General features: G+C 44.4%; 1 protein-coding gene across 2 annotated transcripts in view; it reads left to right on the top strand.

The window, feature by feature from the left end:
* Nucleotides 1-8,639, top strand: part of LOC141108125 (V-set and immunoglobulin domain-containing protein 1-like) — a 58,561-nt gene extending 49,922 nt beyond the window's left edge. For both annotated transcript variants that reach the window (XM_073599390.1, XM_073599391.1), the window contains one exon: nucleotides 7,037-8,639. In XM_073599390.1, coding sequence (XP_073455491.1) covers nucleotides 7,037-7,193 — 157 coding nt within the window. In that variant the 3' untranslated portion in view covers nucleotides 7,194-8,639. The remainder of the gene's footprint in view (nucleotides 1-7,036) is intronic.
* Nucleotides 8,640-22,737: the final 14,098 nt, after the last annotated feature.

The following is a 22,737-nucleotide window of genomic DNA, read 5'->3' as shown; positions in this document are numbered from 1 at the left end:
TTGTACTGCCCTGCCATTTTAGCACCTCAAAAAATGAGATAGGCAGTCATAAACTAAAAGCTGCGTAAATTCCAGAAAATGTACCCTAGTTTGTAGACGCTATAACTTTTGCGCAAACCAATAAATATAGGCTTATTGACATTTTTTTGACCAAAGACATGTGGCTGAATACATTTTGTCCTAAATGTATGACTAAAATTGAGTTTATTGGATTTTTTTTATAACAAAAAGTAGAAAATATAATTTTTTTCTAAATTTTCGGTCTTTTTCCGTTTATATCGCAAAAAATAAAAATCGCTGACGCAATCAAATACCATCAAAAGAAAGCTCTATTTATGGGAAAAAAAGGACGCAAATGTTGTTTGGGTACAGCATTGCATGACCGCGCAATTACCAGTTAAAGCAGTGCAGTGCCAAATTGTAAAAAGTGCTCTGGTCATTGAGCAGCCAAATCTTCCGGTGCTGAAGTGGTTAATATTCATGCTTCATTTTAAAGGAAACACTTTGACCCCAATCCCCAGCATTTCTAACTGCGACCATCTTAAGTAAGGGCACATGCCCTTAAACTCATGCATGCAAGCAGGAGGGCGTACTTTGCTGAGAAAGCCCTTCCTCCCCTCCTCCAGATGAAAGAAATAAAAATGCCCATGACGACTCCTGGGATGTATGCCACCAGAACAGGAGATAACTAAGGAAATGAGAAAAACTAAAAGTTAAAACATGTAAATATAATATAATTTCCTATTTATTCACTAATGCTAGCAGCATAAAGATTAAAAATAGTTCATGTTGATTGAGAGAGTTTAGTTCCGTTTTAATGTAAATACAACCTTGGGTATTAAATTGGTTGTAAAGGATCAAGGCTTTTTACCTTCATGCATTTGATGCATAAAGATAAAAAACCTTCTGTGTGCAGCTGCTCCCCCTTAATATTTACCTGAGCCCCATCGTGATCCAGCGATGTGCGCAAAAGCCTCGGCTCTCCGGGGACTATCCCTCCTCATTGCCTGAGACAGCAGCAGGAGCCATTGGTCAGTGAGCCAATGAGGAGAGAGAGGGTGCAGGGCTGAGCCGCGGCTCTGTGTGTGAATAGGCATGCAGGGCAGAGGCTCGGAAACACAGCTGCTTGGTGCCCCTACTGTAATCTGCTTGCTCTGGGGGCACTCTGCAGAGGGAATGGGCCAGAAGCGCACGTGGGGGACCCCAGGAGAGAAGGATCAGGGCTGCTCTGTGCAAAACCACTGCACAGAGCAGGTAAGTATAACATATTTGTTATTTTAAAAACAAACATTATTGTCCTTAATATTACTTTATATAAAACCCTGAAAGGTAAAGTAATTAAAAAGAAGTAAAAAAACTCTTATCATGCCATATACAGTATCTCACAAAAGTGAGTACACCCCTCACATTTTAAAAAATATTTTATTATATCTTTTCATGTGACAACACTGAAGAAATGACACTTTGCTACAATGTAAAGTCATGAGTGTACAGCTTGTATAACAGTGTAAATTTGCTTTCCCCTCAAAATAACTCAACACACAGCTATTAATGTCTAAACTGCTAGCAACAAAAGTGAGTACACCACTAAGTGAAAATGTCCAAATTGGGACCAATTAGCCATTTTTCCTCCCCAGTGTTATGTGACTCGTTAGTGTTACAAGGTCTTAGCTGTGAATGGGGAGCAGGTGTGTTAAATTTGGTGTTATCGTTCTTACTCTCTCATTCTGGTAACTGGAAGTTCAACATGGCACCTCATGGCAAAGAGCTCTCTGAGGCTCTGAAAAAAAATAGTTGCTCTACATATAGATGGCCTAGGCTATAAGATAAGGTGACCAGATTTTTAAAATGAAATCCGGGGACATTTTTTTTTTTTTTTTTATTGGCAAATAGTAAACTATTTTATAAGCATATTTTCCTCAAATGATATATGCAATGTATGTGGTATGTGTTTAAGGAATAACTGTATGATATATACGTTATTTCTGGAAATCATTTCATACCCCCCATAGCATTATTAATACCAGACCAACCGCATAACATCATTATGTTCTGGTTCACAAAAGGGAAAACCATGCATTTTAAAGCACAGTTGAAGAGTGTATTATACTCACCAGTGCCCATTAATGCAGCCTGTTCAGTGCCCATCAGCTCAATCTGTTCAGTCCCCATCAATGCAGCCTGTTCAGTGCCCATCAATGCAGCCTGTTCAGTGCCCATCAATGCAGCCTGTTCAGTGCCCATCAATGTAGCCTGTTCAGTGCCAATCAGATCAGCTTGTTCAGTGCCCATCATATCAGCCTGTTCAGTGCCCATCAGATCAGCCTGTTCAGTGCCCATCAATGCAGCCTGTTCAGTGCCCATCAATGCAGCCTGTTCAGAGCCAATCAGATCAGCCCGTTCAGTGCAAATCAGATCAGCACGTTCAGTGCCAATCAGATCAGCCCGTTCAGTGCCAATCAGATCAGCACGTTCAGTGCCAATCAGATCAGCACGTTCAGTGCCAATCAGATCAGCCCATTCAGTGCCCATCAATGCAGCCTGTTCAGTGTCCATTAATGCAGCCTGTTCAGTGCCAATCAGGTCAGCCTGTTCAGTGCCCATCAACTCAGCCTATTCAGTGCCCATCAGCTCAGCCTGCTCAGTGCCCATCAGCTCAGCCTGTTCAGTGCCCATCAGCTCAGTCTTACCTAGAGGAGAGAAGTCGGATTATATAGAGCAGGGATCTCCTGTTTACCCCGTGCGGCCGCTGTCCTCAGACAAAGTCCCACCTCCTATGATAGACGTCACCAGTGTGCTGCCTATCATAGGAGCTGGCTAAGGAGGCGGGACTTCATCTGACAGCTGGGTAAGCAGGATATCCCCACTCTGTATAATCTGGTGGCGCTCGCCCCTCCCCGTCCGAGACAGACCAAACTCCAGCAGGACTTAATGGAGGATGGGGGTGCGCCGCCACACTGGATATGTCACAGCCAAATATAGAGATGGGTAACCCAGACATTCTAACCTGCAAAAATAATTTCAGGGAGGTTGCAAACTCAATTTAACACAACTAGAGGATGATCAAATGAAATGGAATCAGTATACAGAGGTTTACTTCTTCTGAGAGATATTAAAAGAGCACTCTAACCACCATAAGCACTTCAGTAATTTGAAATGGTCATGGTGGTAGGAGTCAGTATGTGCTGTGTTTCTGCTTGAAACAGGTAGGAAGGCTGAGAGAGAGAGAAGTGGGACTGAGAGAGAGGGAGGGCTCAGAGAGAGAGAGAGTGGTGGATGGAGAGAGAGAGAGAGAGGGGGAGGCGGATAGAGAGGGGGATGAGAGAGAGGGAAGGTGTTAGAGAAGTGAGTGAGAGAGAGGAGGAGTGAAAGAGAGAGAGAGAGGGGGTGAGAGAGAGGGCGAAGAGAGAGAAAGGGGGGTGAAATAGAGTGGGGGTAAGAGGGGGTGAGAGAGAGAGGGTGGGAAATGGGTATTCTCAGTGGTAGGGCACTTACTGTGGAGTGCAGTGCTCAGTCGTTGTTGGTAGTGGGCAGTGCTGTGTGGCCCCAGGGATTAGGCTGGGTCCTGGGTTTGTGCCCCCAGCTCAGGCATAGAAGAGGCTTTCTCCTGCCACAAAGTCCCAATGTTCAGGCTTGGAGAGGATGGAACATGAGCAGAGCTGTCCCCGTACACAGCATAGGACTGTGGACAAGCTCCCTCACCCCCAAGTGTGTACACTGTCCTCATCTGTGCAGACTGTTCCTTCCAAGGGTGAGTAAAGCCTGAGACAGGAGCCTCTAATGGGGCCCCTACTGGTCCCGGACCAGTGGCGGCTGGTGCTCAAAATTTTTTGGGGGGCACAAACAAACTGAAAAATTCCGAAAAAAAAAACCATCAATTGTGCCCATCAAACGCTGCCAAATGTGCCATTAAAGGCAGCCACTGTGCCATCAAACACTGTCACTGTGCCCATCAAATGCTGCCACTGTGCTCACCAAATGCTGCCACTGTGCCCATCAAATGCTGCCACTGTGCCAGTGTGACCCCCCGCCTGGTCACCGTCTGCCCGGCACTTACCCTGTCTCGGTGGGGCAGCGGGTGACGGTGATGAGCGGGGTCCTTCATGCGTCTCCTCCCGTCCTCATCTCCCGTCCTCTCCTCCTGATAAGAGTCCAATAGCGGTGCCTGACGTTTCTGCCAATCAGGTGACGGGTAACAGACCCAGCACCTGATTGGTGGAGAGGCAGTTTAGCGTTAGGAAAGCGAATATTCATTCGCTTTCCTAACACACCTGGGTGAACTGCGAGCGCCAAGCATGACGCTCGCAGTTCACCTATTTTGAAGCCTATTAGAGCCTGGGGCTCTAATCAGGTGCTTCAAAAACACCCCCAAAAAGGGGCCGGGCGCCTGAATGAGGGGTGGCAGCGGCAACCATGGATAGATTCATGCAATGCATGAATCTATCCATAGGTCATAGAGGGGGTGGCTGGAGAGAGGGGGTGGCGTCCATGCGCCCTTATGGACGCACCGCCACTGTTCCCCAGACCCTTGAGCAGTGCCCAGGTGTCCAAATGGTCAGTCCGCCCCTGGATATCTGTACACTGAGTGCTATTCCCTATATATAACACTGACATCTGTACATGGAGTGGAGTGGATTTGCACTCCATGTACGAATGTCAGTGTTATACATAGGGAATAGTAGTCACTAAGTGCTATTCCCAATATATATAACACTAATCTCTGTACACAGGATGTTAATACCTCTGACACTGATATCTGTCATATCTGTACACCAAGTGGCACTCAGTGTACAGAAATCAGTGTGCACTCACTATAGAAATCAGGGTAAGTAGATATAGGTTAGGGAATAGCACCTGGTGGAAGGGCACTAGGCAGGAACACTCAGCCTGTTTGGTATACATTAAAGCAGTGTGACATACTAAACAGCTGGCCTGGCGATCACACACTGACCCGCTGCTGTGCTGCACAGAGTCTGACAGCTTTGAGACCAGTCCATGCTGCAGTGTACCGCCTCCAGCTCTCTAAGTTCAGCACCGCCTGTCCTCCAAAGCAGGAATGTAGACTGAGGGTGAGGCTGAGACTGTAACTCCCCAGGGAGAGAGGTGGCCAGTGCAGATGCCGCTGCCATCATCCCCCATGGCTCCACGATCATTCTCTCTTCCCAGCCAGAGACCTTTCCTATATCTGCATTAGGCCGCTGGGTGGCGGACCGCGGGAGCCGCAGAAGAGGAAAAGGTGGGCAGAGCCAGGGCAACACTGACATGACCTCGCTCTCGACCCGGCCTCACTCTGAGAGTCTCTGTGTGTGTGACATCACTGGTTGTTAGATGCCAGGCAGGGCGGCCCTAGCAACCAGTGATCAGTTAGGGTGGCTGCAACTGGTGTGTGTCCAGGAGCTGCAGCCCAAATGCAGAACACTGCCGCACCTCGCGGGAAACTTAGGATGTCTGGTGATCAGACATCCCCGGCCCTGCAAAGTGGGGACAAAACTGGGGACAAACTTTCTCCGGGGACGGTTTCCTCAGTCCGGGGACTGTCCCAGAAACCGGGGACGTCTGGTCACCCTACTATAAGAAGATTGCCAAGACCCTGAAAATGAGCTGCAGCATGGTGACCAAGGCCATACAGCAGTTTAACATGAGAGGTTCCACTCAAAACAGGCCTCACCATGGTCGACCAAAGAAGTTGAGTGCATGTGCTCAGCGTCATATCCAGAGGTTGTCTTTGGGAAATAGATGTATGAGTGTTGTCAGCATTGCTGCAGAGATTGAAGGGGTGGGGGTCAGCCTGTCAATGCTCAGACCATACGCCGCACACTGCATCAAATTGGTCTGCATGGCTGTCGTCCCAGAAGGAGGCCTCTTCTAAAGATGATGAACAAGAAAGCCCGCAAATAGTTTGCTGAAGACAAGCAGACTAAGGATATGGATTACTGGAACCATGTCCTGTGGTCTGATGAGACCATAATAAATTTATTTGGTTCAGATGGTGTCAAGCGTGTGTGGTGGCAATCAGGTGAGGAGTACAAAGACAAGTGTGTCTTGCCTACAGTCACGCATGGTGGTGGGAGTGTCATGGTCTGGGGCTGTTTATTGAGGGAACCATGAATGCCAACAATTACTGTGACATACTGAAGCAGGGACATGATCTCCTCCCTTCAGAGACTGGGCCGCAGGGCAGTATTTCAACATGATAATGACCCCAAACACACCTCCAAGATGACCACTGCCTTCCTAAAGAAGCTGAGGGTAAAAGTGATGGACTGGCCAAACATGTCTCCAGACCTAAACCCTATTGAGCATCTCTGGGGCATTCTCAAACGGAAGGTGGAGGAGCGCAAGGTCTCTAACATCCACCAGCTCCGTGATGTCGTCATGGAGGAGTGGAAGAGGACTCCAGTGGCAACCTGTGATGCTCTGGTGAACTCCATGCCCAAGAGAGTTAAGGCAGTTCTGGAAAATAATGGTGGCCACACAAAATATTGACAGTTTGGGCCCAGTTTGGACATTTTCACTTAGGGGTGTACTCACTTTTGTTGCCAGCGGTTTAGACATTAATCGCTGTGTGTTGAATTATTTTGAGGGGACAGCAAATTTTCACTGTTATACAAGCTGTACACTCACTACTATACATTGTAGCAAAGTTTAATTTCTTCAGTGTTGTCACATGAAAAGATATAATAAAATATTTACAAAAATGTGAGGGGTGTACTCATTTTTGTGAGATACTGTATAGGTCAGTGATGGCGAACCTTGGCACCCCAGATGTTTTGGAACTACATTTCCCATGAGGCTCAGCTACACTGCAGAGTGCATGAGGATCATGGGAAACGTAGTTCCAAAACATCTGGGGTGCCAAGGTTCGCCATCACAGGTATAGGTAATAAATAACACATACAGTATACTACAAACAACATGTTACAAAAAGGATATTAAAATTTTTACTTTAGGTAGGCGTTTAAGTATATTGTATATGTTTTTGCATAGAAACTGGTTTGAATGATGCATATAAAACATTTACTGTTTTCCTCTACAGAACAATGCCAACATCTGCAGGCACTAACACTGCACAGGCTGAGGCAGAGGCACAAGCCAGACAGAATCTTGTGGTCTCTGAGAACCCTGAAGTCAAAGAATATAGCGATCAACCTGAATATGCAACTGCTGGTGAAGCGGAAAATCCTGCCGTGTAAAATGCAACTGTTTCGCATAGGCAAAGTCTTCATAATGAATAAAAAATATGCTTATAACAAACAAGATGGGCATACATAGGGTATGTGTAAATGCCACTTGCAGCATAAGTCTTTTTTTATTGTTTTTTTTTTTGTGTTTTATATTTAGTATTTTTAGCATATTGTTTTTTTTTTAATGATGATGAAATAGTAGGGACTATGGTGAATTTCAAACTTGAATGTATTACATATACATGTCACAATGGTAATTGATGCTTCACCTGTTGCCTGTAGGGAAAGCACCATGGTACAAGAGAATTTCAGAAAAGTTAATTGGCCTGCAGTCTTTTAAGTATTTCGTGAGTGTTTACATAGCAAGAAATTCTAGGTCTTATCTAGTTGGTCCGTATACAAAGTGTTGTAACCCAAAGAATCAGCATTCACATGTCACAACTTTGCACTAAATGAGGAGGTTGAAATCTGATTGGTTGATTTTGGTTACTGTCCTGTGCACAGTCATAATAAATAACCCTGTACATTTCTAATTCTCATTTTAGGGTGCACATTTGTGTACCCTAGAATTGCCAGAAGTGAAGCGTTGCCTTTGCTGTGAGTAGTTGGAGTAGCATTATGAAGTGGATATTATACACAGGTAAACCATAGTTAAGCATAAATACTGCAACTGCAAAGTTGTTGCTGAAGGTGTAGAAACAGAAGGAAAAAGTAGTTGGACAATGTTCCCAGCCAAAAACATTATTTTAGATTTAGATTGACCATTAGATATAAAGCCTTCTTTCTAAAGGACTTAAGACCAAACACTATTACAGTCCATAGTGGTGCTAGATGCAGTATAGTATAGTTTACTGACATATATGGAATCTATATATGTGTGTGCTGTATGTATTTAATACTTAACTAGGTATACAGTCTTTTGAAACTAATGCTAATAAATAAGGCTAGATCAGATTCATGGATCTTGTAAAAGTGAGAAATGCTATACTAAAACAAAGACAAATCAAAGAAGGTGATTTATCCAGCAAGATTGTGACAGAAATAGGAGTCTACTTCTAGCAACGATTTATTTAGCAAGGGAACTGAATTGTTGGGACCGATGTGTAGATGCAATCTTGTATACAACGCTTCACCACCCAAGTTTTTCTATCATTGGGAATCTTTTTGCATGATTTTCTGGCCAGGATTGAAGCTTTGTCTTTCATGATGTTTGCAGGAACGTCCTAGGTAGGAAATATGCAAGGCCAGGTTCTATGACCTCATACTGTCCGGTCTGAGTGCAGTATGAAGAAATTCTAATATTTGGTGTATATCTAACCACTTTCCATGTATTATGATGATTACTATTTTATTTGATTTTTTTTGTATGCCTAATGTCTGTACATGGTACTTCACTGTAGCTTATATTAATCATTTTACCATATTTTGGATTGAATAAAACTTGTGGTATATAAATATTGGTGGTGAATTTATGAATGTTTTTATTTTATGAGGTAGTGGAGAAAAATACTTGAGTGCCCAAAACAATAAAGTGAATGTGTTGTTGATGCTACACTGCAGCTAAATGGCTAAATACACAGTTGAAATACAGATTTTTGAACTCCCAGTTCAGTCAGTCTTGCGATCCACACCCCATTGACAGTACATTCAACTCAGTGACTTCTTCCTACTGCAGTGAAGTAATGCATCTTGATCATGGCTATAGCGTCACCCTTCTGATTTGGACAGTGGTATAGCACGCTTATAGGGTAATTTCTGTACTCAAAGCCTTTCTCCGCATACAAGTCAATGGGAATGCAAAAGCAGCTCGGGGCAGGTTGATGCAGCATAAAACTGGGTCAACTGTAGGTCAGATACACCTGTGGAACTATGAATGATCTCAGACATGTCTAAAAATGATCACAAATTCAAGCTGCATTTGATCATTGAAACAAGCTCAAAGCAAGCAGACCCTTTACACTGTTAGCAGTATGCAAAGCAAGGGTGTCTGCCTCATTTTGCCGAATAACTGCCTTCACTGAATCAAATGCAAAGCAGTGTGAAGACCATTAGTAAAGGGGTTATAAGGAAAGAAGAAGAAGAAAAAAAAAAGGATAATTTCCACCTGGATGTGCATTCAGTATACAGTGATGGAAAGTATTCAGACCCCCTTAAATTTTTCACTCTTTGTTATATTGCAGCCATTTGCTAAAATCATTTAAGTTCATTTTCTTTTCTCATTAATGTACACACAGCACCCCATATTCACAGAAAAACACAGAATTGTTGACATTTTTGCAGATTTATTAAAAAAGAAAAACTGAAATATCACATGGTCCTAGGTATTCAGACCCTTTGCTGTGACACTCATATATTTAACTCAGGTGCTGTCCATTTCTTCTGATCATCCTTGAGATGGTTCTACACCTTCATTTGAGTCCAGCTGTGTTTGATTATACTGATTGGACTTGATTAGGAAAGCCACACACCTGTCTATATAAGACCTTACAGCTCACAGTGCATGTCAGAGCAAATGAGAATCATAAAGGTCAAAGGAACTGCCTGAGGAGCTCAGAGACAGAATTGTGGCAAGGCACAGATCTGGCCAAGGTTACAAAAAAAATTCTGCTGCACTTAAGGTTCCTAAGAGCACAGTGGCCTCCATAATCCTTAAATGGAAGACGTTTGGGACGACCAGAACCCTCCCTAAACTGAGCTATCGGGGGAGAAGAGCCTTGGTGAGAGAGAAGAACCCAAAGATCACTGTGGCTGAGCTCTAGAGATGCAGTCGGGAGATGGAAGAAAGTTTTAGGAAGTCAACCATCACTGCAGCCCTCCACCAGTCGGGCTTTATGGCAGAGTGGCCCGACGGAAGCCTCTCCTCAGTGCAAGACACAGGAAAGCCTGCATGGAGTTTTCTAAAAAACACCTGAAGGACTCCAAGATGGTGAGATATAAGATTCTTTGGTCTGATGAGACCAAGATAGAACTTTTTGGCCTTAATTCTAAGCGGTATGTGTGAAGAAAACCAGACACTGCTCATCATCTGTCCAATACAGTCCCAACAGTGAAGCATGGTGGTGGCAGCATCATGCTGTGGGGGTGTTTTTTCAGCTGCAGGGATAGGACGACTGGTTGCAATCGAGGGAAAGACGAATGCGGCCAAGTACAGGGATATCCTGGACGAAAACCTTCTCCAGAGTGCTCAGGACCTCAGACTGGGCCGAAGGTTTACCTTCCCACAAGACAATGACCCTAAGCATACAGCTAAAATAACGAAGGAGTGGCTTCACAACAACTCCGTGACTGTTCTTGAATAGCCCAGAGCCAGAGAGTCAGAGCCCTGACTTAAACCCAATCTCTGGAGCGACCTAAAAATGGCTGTCCACCAACATTTACCATCCAACCTGACAGAACTGGAGAGGATCTGCAAGGAGGAATGGCAGAGGATCCCCAAATCCAGGTGTGAAAAACTTGTTGCATCTTTCCCAAAAAGACTCATGGCTGTATTAGATCAAAAGGATGATTCTACTAAATACAGAGCAAAGGGTCTGAATACTTAGGACCATGTGATATTTCAGTTTTTCTTTTTTAATAAATCTGCAAAAATGTCAACAATTCGGTGTTTTTCTGTCAATATGGGGTGCTGTGTGTACATTAATGAGGAAAAAAATGAACTTAAATGATTTTAGCAAATGGCTGCAATATAACAAAGAGTGAAAAATGTAAGGGGGTTGGAAAACTTTCCGTCCCCACTGTATAAACTATAGCCCCAGGGTCTTTAAAAATGTCACATTGTCTCCATATATATTTATAGGGAAATATTAATTGTTGTAATGCGGGAGGAACTTTATAGGGACAAACAATAATGAAGCAATACAAACTCACAAAGGTACAGTATAAACATATTACAAATTGTAAAATGCCATATATTGGACTGAAGCGCATACCAGCTGTCTTTGTTCAGCTGGTGTGAGCTTCAGCCCACCAACCTTTTGTTTTTAGTTGAAGGCTGATTGGGTACTCTTTTTTTTCCTGAAGAAGAGCTTATTGAAACACATTGGGTCACCACAGAGTTACCTCATAAGGGTCTGGCCTTTATTACACATCTCTGACCCTGTGGTCTACAGAGTATTCACATAAAATACTTACTTGTAATGTACCATTGCAATGTCATCCTCTTGGTATTATCCTAATGTGTTTTTGTCAAACCATTTTATATAATAACAGTTGTAAGTAAAATTTTCATGCTGTACCTTTGTATGTGTTTCTTCATTAATATTTAGGCCTTTTGGTATTGAACATCAGTCCTATACATTAATTGTTTGTCATACCATTTATTTTTTACCTTTTTTAGTATATGGATTTATATTCTCCATGATTTGACAATACTCTGTATATGGCACTGAAAAAACACACCTAGTTTGCAAGAGGTAAAATGGTTAACTTCACAAAGTGGAACTTCACTCCCTCCCCTAATCAGCATGGATTATTTTTAATCCTCATGCTGCTGGAATTCTTAATAGATAGGAAAGTATATCATATTTACTGGTTTTAAACTTTTTTCTTACATTTTCTCAGTTACTTCCTGGTTTCTTACCTAAGCAAATGCTGTCATGCATTCCAGGAGTCTTCAGGAGGGGAGGAGAGGAGGAGGGTTTTTCTCAACTAAGCACATTCTCCTGCATGCAAGTTTGAGCTAAGGGCAGATGGATTTCAGGAAGTTAATGCTACATGAATCATTTGCCCTTACTCAAGATGGCCATAGCCAGAAATGCTAGGGGGGGTGGTTCAAAGTGATTTCTCAAGGGGGCGTGGTTTCTGAATGGCGCTGAACAGACGTGTCTAAAAAGAGCTCCGTCCAGACACCGGCCCTAACAGCTCCAGCAATGCCTTCTAAAGCCTCCGGTTCCCACACAGCGCTCAGCAAGAGGTTGGGGAGAGGAACGGCTGTCAAGCTAGCTACCTCAGGCTCCATTAAGCGATTTCTAGCCACGGAGAGGAGCAGTCCTAACACACGGGGCGTGCAGGCCAGAGTCTTGAGATCTATTGGATCCCCCTCCACACACACGCCTTCACTCCAGGAGAGCTCCCCAGCCTCCTCCTGTGGCTCAGAGCTAATGGAAGACACCGGCTCTCCTGCTGGCTCAGAAATGTCCTCCCTGGTAAGTGGTCTCAAAAAGGAACTGGCGGGGATGTTTGATAGCCTTGAAAAATCCACCAAAAAAGAAATTACAGCAGTAATATCAGATATGTCCCACCTGCTAATTAGAGTAGAGGCCACAGAGAAAAGCCAAGGCTCACATGAGGTAGCCATTAAAGAACTGCAAGATACAGTCACTCAACTGGCATTTGCACACTGATCCCCTCTCTAGAAGCTTGATGACTTAGAGAATCAAAAATCATTAGATTAGAGAAATAATCTGCAAATCCGGAGATTGCCAGAGGCAACTAAAGATGGTGATCTTAAGGTCACGATCCAGGGCATCTTGAATACGATTCTCTGTAAATCTGTTACTGACCCTCTGAGATTTGATTGTGTTCACCACACTCTGCGACCATGCAATCTTTCAGCTGAACAACCTGGAAATGTCATGTGCCCCCTTCATTATTTTGAAGACAAGAACGCCATCATGATAAAGCTGCGTGGCACCCCGAGCATTGATTTTGACAGTGCAGTCATCAACATATTTCCAGATCTTTCTAAGGAGACCTTGGAACAGCACAGGGCACTTAAACCCCTTCTTGACCAGCTGAGAGTGGATTGTGGCACTTACAGATGGGGATCTAATCTGCCCTTTTTCCACAGACATTCTCAACCTCATAAATTAGATAGTGGGTCTCTCTCTCCCCCTTAATCCCTGCCCAATACTTCTTCATAGCACTCTAGAGCCAATTGGCACATGCAAACATTCCCTCATTCATCTATTGAACACTGCTAAGGCCTTCAGGCCTTCATACCTGTTCTATGGGGTCAACCTACAATTCCTACCATGAAGAGGTGGTTACAAAAAGTCAGCGAAGTCTACCTCCTGGAAGAACTCACCCACATAGCTAGAGGAAATGTCAAATGCCACAACTCAATTTGGACCCAATGGCTCACAACCACCCCTTGCTAAAAGGACATCATGTCTACAACCTCTGACATCACGCAACCAAATGCAACTTCTTAACTAACTATTTTTTTCTTATGATGCTTAGGGTATTACTATTAGTCAGAAACTTAATGTATGAATTCTAGAACACCAGCTTGATTACCAGCAACTCATGTGTTCTCTTCCCTTTCTTCTTCCTTTCTCTTCTCTTTCTTCTTCCCTCACTCCTCTCACCTAGAACCTCTACCTACATTCATTCTTAGAGTAATGATTATTCACATGCTTACCTGGACCCAGGTCCTTGCATATGGTTTTACTTGTTATATCCCTTACATTTGACCTTCCCGTCCCTGTGGGTCTACGGGTGTTAATTGTTTGAATTTACATTCATACATGTGCCTACACATCATACCTGTATTATCTCTGATTATTCATGTCTACTCTTTTTCTTTCAATAAACAGATTTTAAACAAAAAACTGTGTTATTACCTGTTAACTACTTTTTTCCAGGAATCTTCCAGGACGGCAGAGAGAGATAGGCTTCTCCCACCTAGCACAGGAAACACATGATCCACATTATAAAAGTACAACACATGCAATAGCCCCTCAGTATTAACAAATAACCAAAGGCTTCAGAATAAGCAATCATTAAACCCTCTCATTAGTGTAGCTATATTTTATGCTTTACATTGCTAATCCACCAACAAAGAAGGGAGGGAACTGATGCCGTCCTGGAAGATTCCTGGAAAAAGTAGTTAACAGGTAAGAACACTGTTTTTCCAAGTCATCTTCCAGGACGGCTTACAGAGAGGACAAAATAGGACTACCTGATCAGGGCGGGACCACAGCCTGCAGCACTTTCCTGCCAAAAGACTGGTCTTGGCTGGCAAGCAGGTCCAATCTGTAATGCTTTACGAAAGTCTGGAACCTGGACCAGGTTGCGGCCTTGTAAATCTGGAGGGGCAACGCTCCTGCCCCTTCAGCCCAATAAGTGGAAACCGCTTTTGTGGAATGAGCATTTATTGCGAATGGTGGTGTCAAGGATGCTGCTTTGTATGCCTCTGTGATGGTTGACTTCACCCACCTTGCAATGGTATTTTTAGATGCCCTTTTACACTTGTTTGAACCCACAAACAAGCTGGTGGAACATCGCCATTCCTTGGTGCGCTCTATGTAAGCGATCAAGCATCTCCTGACATCTATTTTATTAAATCCAGCCTCCTTGTAATTTTTAGGATCTCCGCAAAATGAAGGTATCACGATCTCTTCCAATCTATGGAAGTTAGACGGTACTTTGGGGAGAAATGCCGGGTCCAGAGAGAGGATAATTTTGTCTTGCAAAATGATGCAGAAGGGCTCAGCCACTGAGAGCGCCTGTATCTCACTAACCCTCCTAGAGGAGACTAGGGCCACTAAAATCACTGTTTCCAAGGTTAAGAGCTTTATGGGCAGTTCCTCTAGTGGATCAAACAGTGTTTTACAAAGACTTTGCAACACCGTGGATAAGTCCCAGGAAGGGAACCTCCTTGACTTGGGGACCAGCTTATGGCTAATAGATGTAAGAAATCTCTCGACCAAGAGCTCTTCTGCCAGCCTTTGATTTAAAAAACTAGACAGAGCGATACCTGCACCTTGAGGGTACTGGCTGCAAGATTTAGTTCTGCTCCAGCTTGGAGGAAATCTAAGACCGCCAGGATCATGGCACCTGACACTCTGTTGTTGAACATGTGCCCAAATTTCTTTCAGATTTTATTGTAAATTGCGTTAGTGGACGGCTTCCGGCTGCTAAGGATGGTATCGATTACTTTTGCTGATAACCCTCTCCGCTCTAACAGCTCCCTGTCAGTAGCCAGGCCGTCAGAGAAAGAGAGCTCGCTTCTGGATGATTTACCTCTCCCTGATATATGAGGACTGTCCTGTAAGGCAGTCTCCAAGGCTCCATGATGCTGAGTCTTAGTAGTCCTGAGAACCATGACCTCCTTGGTCAGAATGGTACAATCAGGATAACCTTTGTGCTCGACACTCTTATCTTCCAGATGATCTTTGGAATGAGGGCAAAAGGTGGAAAAACATACATCAGGCTTGCTTCCCAGGATTGGGATAGGGCATCTAGGCCCAGACTGAGATGGTCTCTCTGGTGGGAGGAAAATTGCTCCACCTGCCTGTTTTGCCTTGTAAAAAAAGTCTGTAGGACTCTCCACTTCTGCACTATCTGTTCGAACACTGTTCGATTCAAGCACCATTCTGTCTGTCTGTCGCTTTCACCTTCCTTTTCTTCTGTGATCATCTCTCCCTCTTCCCCCTTTTTGTAATTTTTTCTCCTCTCGTCTGATTTCCCCCGTTTAGGTTCTCACATACACTGTGCTCTTGTTTCCCTTCCTCTTTGATGTTTGTATTCACGGACCCGCCCTGCTATTTACGTGTCATGTCTTGTTTATGTGTATGGCTGTCAGTGAACAGCGCCGTAGCCTTGACAACCAGACGCGGAAGCCCTCACGTGGTCCCGTCTCGATGCTATTTAAGACGATGATGTCTGCTACTGCGCATGCTCTGATGAAATCCGATCTACGGATGAAACGCGTCAGCATGACGCCAACCCGCTATTCCTAGTGTTCCTGCAGATCAACAGACCCACCTAACAGCCCTGATATCACCGGCCTGCTTCCACCGCGGCCGCCTGAGTTTACCCGCGAAAACTGACACTCTCTCGGGCTTACCCTCTTCCTGCCTCTGGAAACTATCGATGGAGGTTAACCACGGCTGATTCGCTGTAGGATGGAATTGTATGCAACAATGCCCTTTACCTGCTGGAGACGGTGAGCGCTTCTACCTCTTCTTCTGACGTGGACTGCAGTCAACACTGGGTGAGACCTTACCTGTTTGTATCCCTAGTCCGGGACAGATATTTCTATTAACACCCAGTATCCACCACATGGTACCTGGTCCACAAAGTCAGCTACTTAGCTCAGCCCGGATCTACCAGCCATAGTCTCTCATATTTTCCACTCCTACATCCTGGCCTCCAGTGCTGTGAGCCATCATTGGCCCAGAGAGACTCTTACCATATAGGTCTGCATTCATCAATGCCCTGAGGCCGCTGCTGAGTCAGCCTTGTGTCCCTCCGTCCCTGGCCTTTCTACCACTGGCCCCCCCCCTCCCCCATCTCCGGTTCTCCTGTTCCCAAGATAATTTCATTGTGTTTATCAGGACTGTCACCACATCATCCACTACCCTATCAGTTCCCACTTGTCACCACTTGCTGTTTTCCCTTGACGTCTCAAGGTCTTCCAGCAATTCAGTGTACTTAATTTACTTTGAAATCATTCATGTACAATCATCCTGAATGAGTTCATATGTTTAGTGTGAGTGGTTGGATGTGATAGGTGGCCATCTGTGTCTGCTTATGACTATGTTGTCCTTTTTAACTGGTGATAGTACCTGTTTTTACAGTATATTTTTGGATTGGTGTTTATAGTGAGTTTTTTTCAATAAATAGCATTTATATATTCAACTTGAACATTGCATGTCCCTCATTGATGAATTCACTTTCCCTCTTGTTTTTTTGTTATATGACGTATGAATTCAGAGGAACACACCCAAACATTAGTTGGTGTTAGCAATTGTCTTTAAATCCACACAGACGCGGTCATCCTTTGCCTTTAGTCTGTTCTAATCATATTTGATCGCAGAGTGTATTGGTTCTTTTATCACCTGTTTTTTTGTTACCATTCTGTCTGAGACAGAACCTCCCTGCTTAGGACATCCGCCAGAGTGTTTAATTCCCCTTTTAAGTGAATTGAAGACAGAGATAGAAGATTTGCCTCCGCCCATTGAAGGATTTCTTCTGCTATCCTCATAAGGGCTGCTACTCTCGTACCCCCCTTCTTGTTGATATAGCTTACGGTGGCAATATTGTCCGAAAAGAACTGCACGTGTCTTCCCCTCAGAGTCGGACCAAAGGCTACTAGAGCCTTTAGAACTGCTCTCAGCTCCCTTGCATTGGAGGAGAGGGTGGCTTCCTGCCGACTCAAGACCCCTTGGGCCATCTGTGTTCCCGAGTGGTCTCCCCACTCCTGACCGCTGGCGTCCGTGGTAAACGTCAGAGGGTTGTGTTGGGACCAAATTCGACCTGCAGAGAGATTTGTGGGGATCAACCACAACTTGATTAAGAGTTTTACTTCCTGAAGGATCTCTGTTTGCCTCTGAAGAGATTCCTTCCTTCCATCCCAGAGAGAAATGAACGCCTGAAGTGCTCGAGTATGGAATTGGGCCCACTTGATGACACTGCTGTCATCAAACCAAGTACCCTCATAATACCTTGAATTGAGGTCTCTGTATATGCGCAGAGGCTGCTCACCACTGCAATTATTGTTGCCACTTTTTCTTTCGTCAGAAAATTTTTGGATGTAGTTGAGTCTATTAAGTATCCTAGGAATATTATACTTTGAGTAGGTACTAACTGTGACTTCTCCTGATTGACCAGCCACCCCAGCTGCTGAAGGTGTCTGATAGTTCTGCTCAAGTTCTGTTTCACTTAGTCTGCTGTCGTCCAGGTAGGGAATCATGTGAATCCCCTCTGTTCTCAGGGTCCACAGAACTCCTGCCAGAATCTTTGTGAAGATGCGTGGGGCTGACGCCAATCCGAAGGGCAGAACTGAAAAATGAGGGTCTTGAACCCATTCTTCACTGCAAACCTGAGATATTGCTTGGATTCCTTTCAAATGGGGACATTAAGATAGTCATCTCCTAGGTCTAATGAGACCATGAAGACCCCAGAGGTTAACAAATCTCTGGTGGTGTATATTGACTCCATTTTGAATTGTTTGTACTTTACAAATTTGTTCACTTGCTTTAGGTTCAAAACGAGTCGGAATTTTCCTGATGACTTTTTTATCAGAAAAAACGTGAGAATAAAACCCCCCTTTTCTTAGAGTTGGGGGGATGAAGCTTATCACCTTCTCCTCCAGCATACTCTGTAGGAAGGAAGACATAGCTGTTGATTTTTCCGCATCTTTTGGGAGAATTGTTGGGTGAAATTTTTGAGGGGGGCAGCCCACTAGCCCCATCCTGTACCCTGACTTGATCAGATCCAGGATAAAGCTGTTGCTGGAAATGGCCTGCCACTGTGGAAGGAATGACCCCAACCTTTCCCCCACATGGCCGACTGAGGAAGCATTTAGGCTGGGAGGGTTTGAAAAGGAAGCCACCTCTGCCCCTTCTCCTCCTGTACTGCCACCCTCTTTTCTGGTCTTGCATAGCTGCAAAACCCTTACCCTTGTAAACCCTGCCGTCTGTCCCCCTGATGGTTCCTTTCTCCTGACCTCTGAAAGGGACGAAAAATTATTTTTGTTGTTGTTTTTTGGAAAAAGGAAACCCCCTTTTTTTATCGCCCAACCTCTCAAGAACAGATTCTTGCTCTTTACCAAAGAGCAAATCTCCAGAAAAGGGGAGGGAACAGAGCTTGGTATCTGACACTGTGTCACCTCCCCAGGACTTCAGCTAGATAGCCCTCCTGGCTTTATTAATCAATGCTGTAGACCTGGCCGAGAACTTTACACACTCCGTAGACGCATCTGCTATATAGGCTACTGCCTTACTTAAAGTTGGCGCAGCATCCAAAATTTCTTCATTGAGTCCATAAAATGCTTGAGGACAGGTCCTGTCTCTCCTTTGATGAGTTTATCTATACAGTCCTGATATGCATTTTTCTTCCAACCATAAGGCATTTTCTTGGTGCACATTAGGAATGAGCCAGCCCGATGTTCGAGTCGAACATTGGGTGTTTACCGAACAGCGAACATTATGCGGTGTTTGCGGCAAATTCGAATGCTCGGAACACCGTTACAGTCTATGGGACACTATCATGAAAAACCAAAAGTGCTAATTTTAAAGGCTTACATGCATGTTATTGCCATAAAAAGTGTATGGGGACCCGAGTCCTGCCCCAGGGGACATGTATCAATGCTAAAAAAGTTTTAAAAACGGAAGTTTTTTTAGGAGCAGTGATTTTAATAATGCTTAAAGTGAAACAATGAAAATTAAATATTCCTTTAAATATTGTGCCTGGGGTGTCCTCAGTATGTCTGTAAAGTAGCGCATCTTTCCCGCGTTTAGAACAGTGCCACAGCAAAATTACACTTCTAAAAGAAAAAAAGTCATTTAAAACTGCTCGGGGCTGTAATGTATTGTCGGATCCCAGCAATACAGATAAAAATCATTGAAAAAAATGGTATGGGGACCTGGGTCCTGCCCCAGGGGACATGTATCAATGCAAAAAAAAAGTTTTAAAAACTGCCGTTTTTTCAGGAGCAGTGATTTTAATAATGCTTAAATAGAAACAAAAATTAAATATTCCTTTAAATATCGTACCTGGTGGGTGTCCTTAGTATGCCTATAAAGTAGCGCATTTTTCCCATGTTTAGAACAATACCACAGCAAAATGACATTTCTAAAGGAAAAAAAGTCATTTAAAACTGTTTGTGGCTGTAATGAATTGTTAGATCCCCACAATACAGATAAAAATCACTAAAATACGGCATGCCCCCCGGTCCATTACCAGGCCCTTCAGGTCTGGTATGGATATTAAGGGAAACCTTGCGCCAAAATAAAAAAAAAAAATGACGTAGGGGCCCCCCCCCCAATATCCATACCAGACCCTTATCCGAGCACACAACCTGGCAGGCCGCAGGAAAAAGTGGGGGGAACAAGAGAACGCCCCCCCCCTCCTGAACCATACCAGGGCACATGCCCTCAACATGGGGAGGATGCTTTGGTGCCCCCCCAAAACACCTTGTCCCCATGTTGATGGGGACAAGGGCCTCATCCCCACAACCCTTACCCAGTGGTTGTGGGGGTCTACGGGCAGGGGGCTTATCGGAATCTGGAAGCCCCCTTCAACAAGGGGACCCCTAGATGCCACCCCCCATGTGAATGTGTCAAAATGACAGTAGACAATTTGGGACAAGTCCTTCATTTAAAAAAAAAAAAACTGTCCCGCGATATCCATCCATCGTCGATCACAGCGCCGATGGACCAAGCAAAAAAAAAAAAAAAAAAACGCAACGCCACCGCTTCCATAGGAGGCTCCCACTGACTGAATCCTCTTTGCGATGAAAGCTGTTATACTGCTGAGAGCAGGGCCACCTGGTGACGTAAACGGTTGACCCCGCTCCCTTCTGATGTCACGTGGCGGAGCTGCTGCGTTTTTTTTTTTTTCCTTGGGTTGTCGGACGTTGTGATCGAGGATGAATGGACATCGCGGGACAGTTTTTTAAAATATTTTTTAATAAAAGGACTTTTCCCAAATTGTCTACTGTAATTTTTAACATTTTGACACTTTTTTGGTGAATGAGTAGGGGTACAATGTACCTGATACCCATTCACACAGGGGGAGGGGCGGGATCTGGGCGTCCCCTTGTTAAAGGGGGCTTCCAGATTACGATAAGCCCCCCGCCCGCAGCCCCCCAAAACCGGGCAAGGGTTGTGGGGATGAGTCCCTTGTTCCCATCAACATGGGGAAAAGGTGTTTTGGAGGGGGACCCCAAAGCATCTTCCCCATGTTGAGGGCATGTGGCCTGGTATGGTTCAGGAGGGGGGGCGTTCTCTAGCCCCCCCTTTTCCTGTGGCCTGCCAGGTTGCCTGCTTGGATAAGGGTCTGGTATGGATTTTGGGGGGGATCCCACGCCATTTTTTTAACATTTTGGCGCAGGGTTCCCCTTAACCCCTTCCCGCCGACCGTACGCAGATATGCGTATTCGGCTTTCCGGGATTATGCCCGCAGCTGCAGGCATCATCCCGGTACCGTTGTTTAGAGCGGGCGATCGGCTACCCGTATATAACAACCGATGCGGCTAGAAGCCGCTCGGCTGTTATACCCGCGGAGCGGGAGGGCACATCCCCCCCCTCCCGCCGCCCGCCGCTCTTACCGGGCCTCCCGTGCGATCGGGAGGCCCGGTGTCCAATCGGCTGCCTCCGGCGGCTGTGGGCGGGCTGGAATGAAGCCGTGGGTGGCTTCGTTCCAGCCTTCTCAATGTAAACGTGGAAGCGACGTCATGACGTCACTTCCCGTTTACTCGGCTGCCAATGGCGCCGAATTAAAAAAAATATACAGTATTCAGAATCGCCGTTTTCGGCAATCTGAATACTTTGAAGTGCAGAGGAGGGATCGGAGGTCTTTTAGACCCCCGATCCCTCCATAAAGAGTACCTGTCACCACCTATTACTGTGACAAGGGATGTTTACATTTTTTTTAAAAACACAATTTATAAGTCTAAAAATAAATAAAATAAATTAAAAAAAAAAAAAAATTTTTTTAAAGCGCCCCCGTCCCCACGAGCTCGCACAGCGAAGAAAACGCATACGGAAGTCGCGCCTGCATATGTAAACGGTGTTCAAATCACACATGTGAAGTATCTCCGCGATCGTCAGAGTGAGAGCAATAATTCTAGCCCTAGACCTCCTCTGTAACTCTAACCTGGTAACCATAAAAAAAATTTAAAGCGTCGCCTATGGAAATTCATAGCTACCATAGTTTGTCGCCATTCCACGAGTGCGTGCAATTATAAAGCATGACATGTTTGGTATCTATTTACTCGGCATAACATCATCTTTCACATTATACAAAAAAATTGGGGTAACTTTACTGTTTGGATTTTTTAAAATTCATGGAAGTGTCCCTTTTCCAAAAATTTGAGTTTAAAACACCGCTGCACAAATACCGTGTGGTATAAAATATTGCAACAATCTCCATTTTATTCTCTAGATTCTCTGCTAAAAAGACATGAAAGGGTTAAAATCCATACCAGACCTGAAGGGCCTGGTATGGATTTTGGGGGAGGACCCCTACGCCATTTTTTTAAATTTGGCGCAGGGTTCCCCTTAATATCCATACCAGACCTGAAGGGCCTGGTATGGATTTTGGGGGACACCATGCATTTTTTTTTTTCATTTTGGTGGGGGGGTTCCCCTTAACATTCACACCAGACCCAAAGGCCCTGGTAATAGACTGGAGGGGGAGGGGGGGGACCCATGTTTTTTTTTTTTTTTCAATGATTTTTGTCTGTATTGCTGGGATCCGACAATTCATTACAGCCGTGATCAGTTTATCTTTTTTTCCTTTAGAAATTTCATTTTGCTGTGGTATTGTTCTAAACACGGGAAAAATGCACTACTTTACAGGCATACTAAGGAGACCCCCCCCACCCAGGCACGATATTTAAATGAATATTTCATTTTTATTGTTTCACTTTGAGCATTAATAAAATCACTGCTCCTGAAAAAAATTCAGTTTTTAAAACTTTTTTTTTTGCATTGACTCATGTCCCAGGTCCCCATATACTTTTTTGGGCAATAACTTGCATATAAGCCTTTAAAATTAGCACTTTTGATTTTTCATGTTCGTATCCCATAGACTTTAACGGTGTTCGTTTGTTGGTACAAATTTTTTGCCTGTTCGCATGTTCTAGTGTGAACCGAACCGG

This window comes from Aquarana catesbeiana, linkage group LG09, assembly GCF_042186555.1.
Source record: "Aquarana catesbeiana isolate 2022-GZ linkage group LG09, ASM4218655v1, whole genome shotgun sequence".
Lineage (NCBI taxonomy): Eukaryota > Metazoa > Chordata > Amphibia > Anura > Ranidae > Aquarana > Aquarana catesbeiana.
This window is presented reverse-complemented; position numbering and strand designations above follow the sequence as displayed.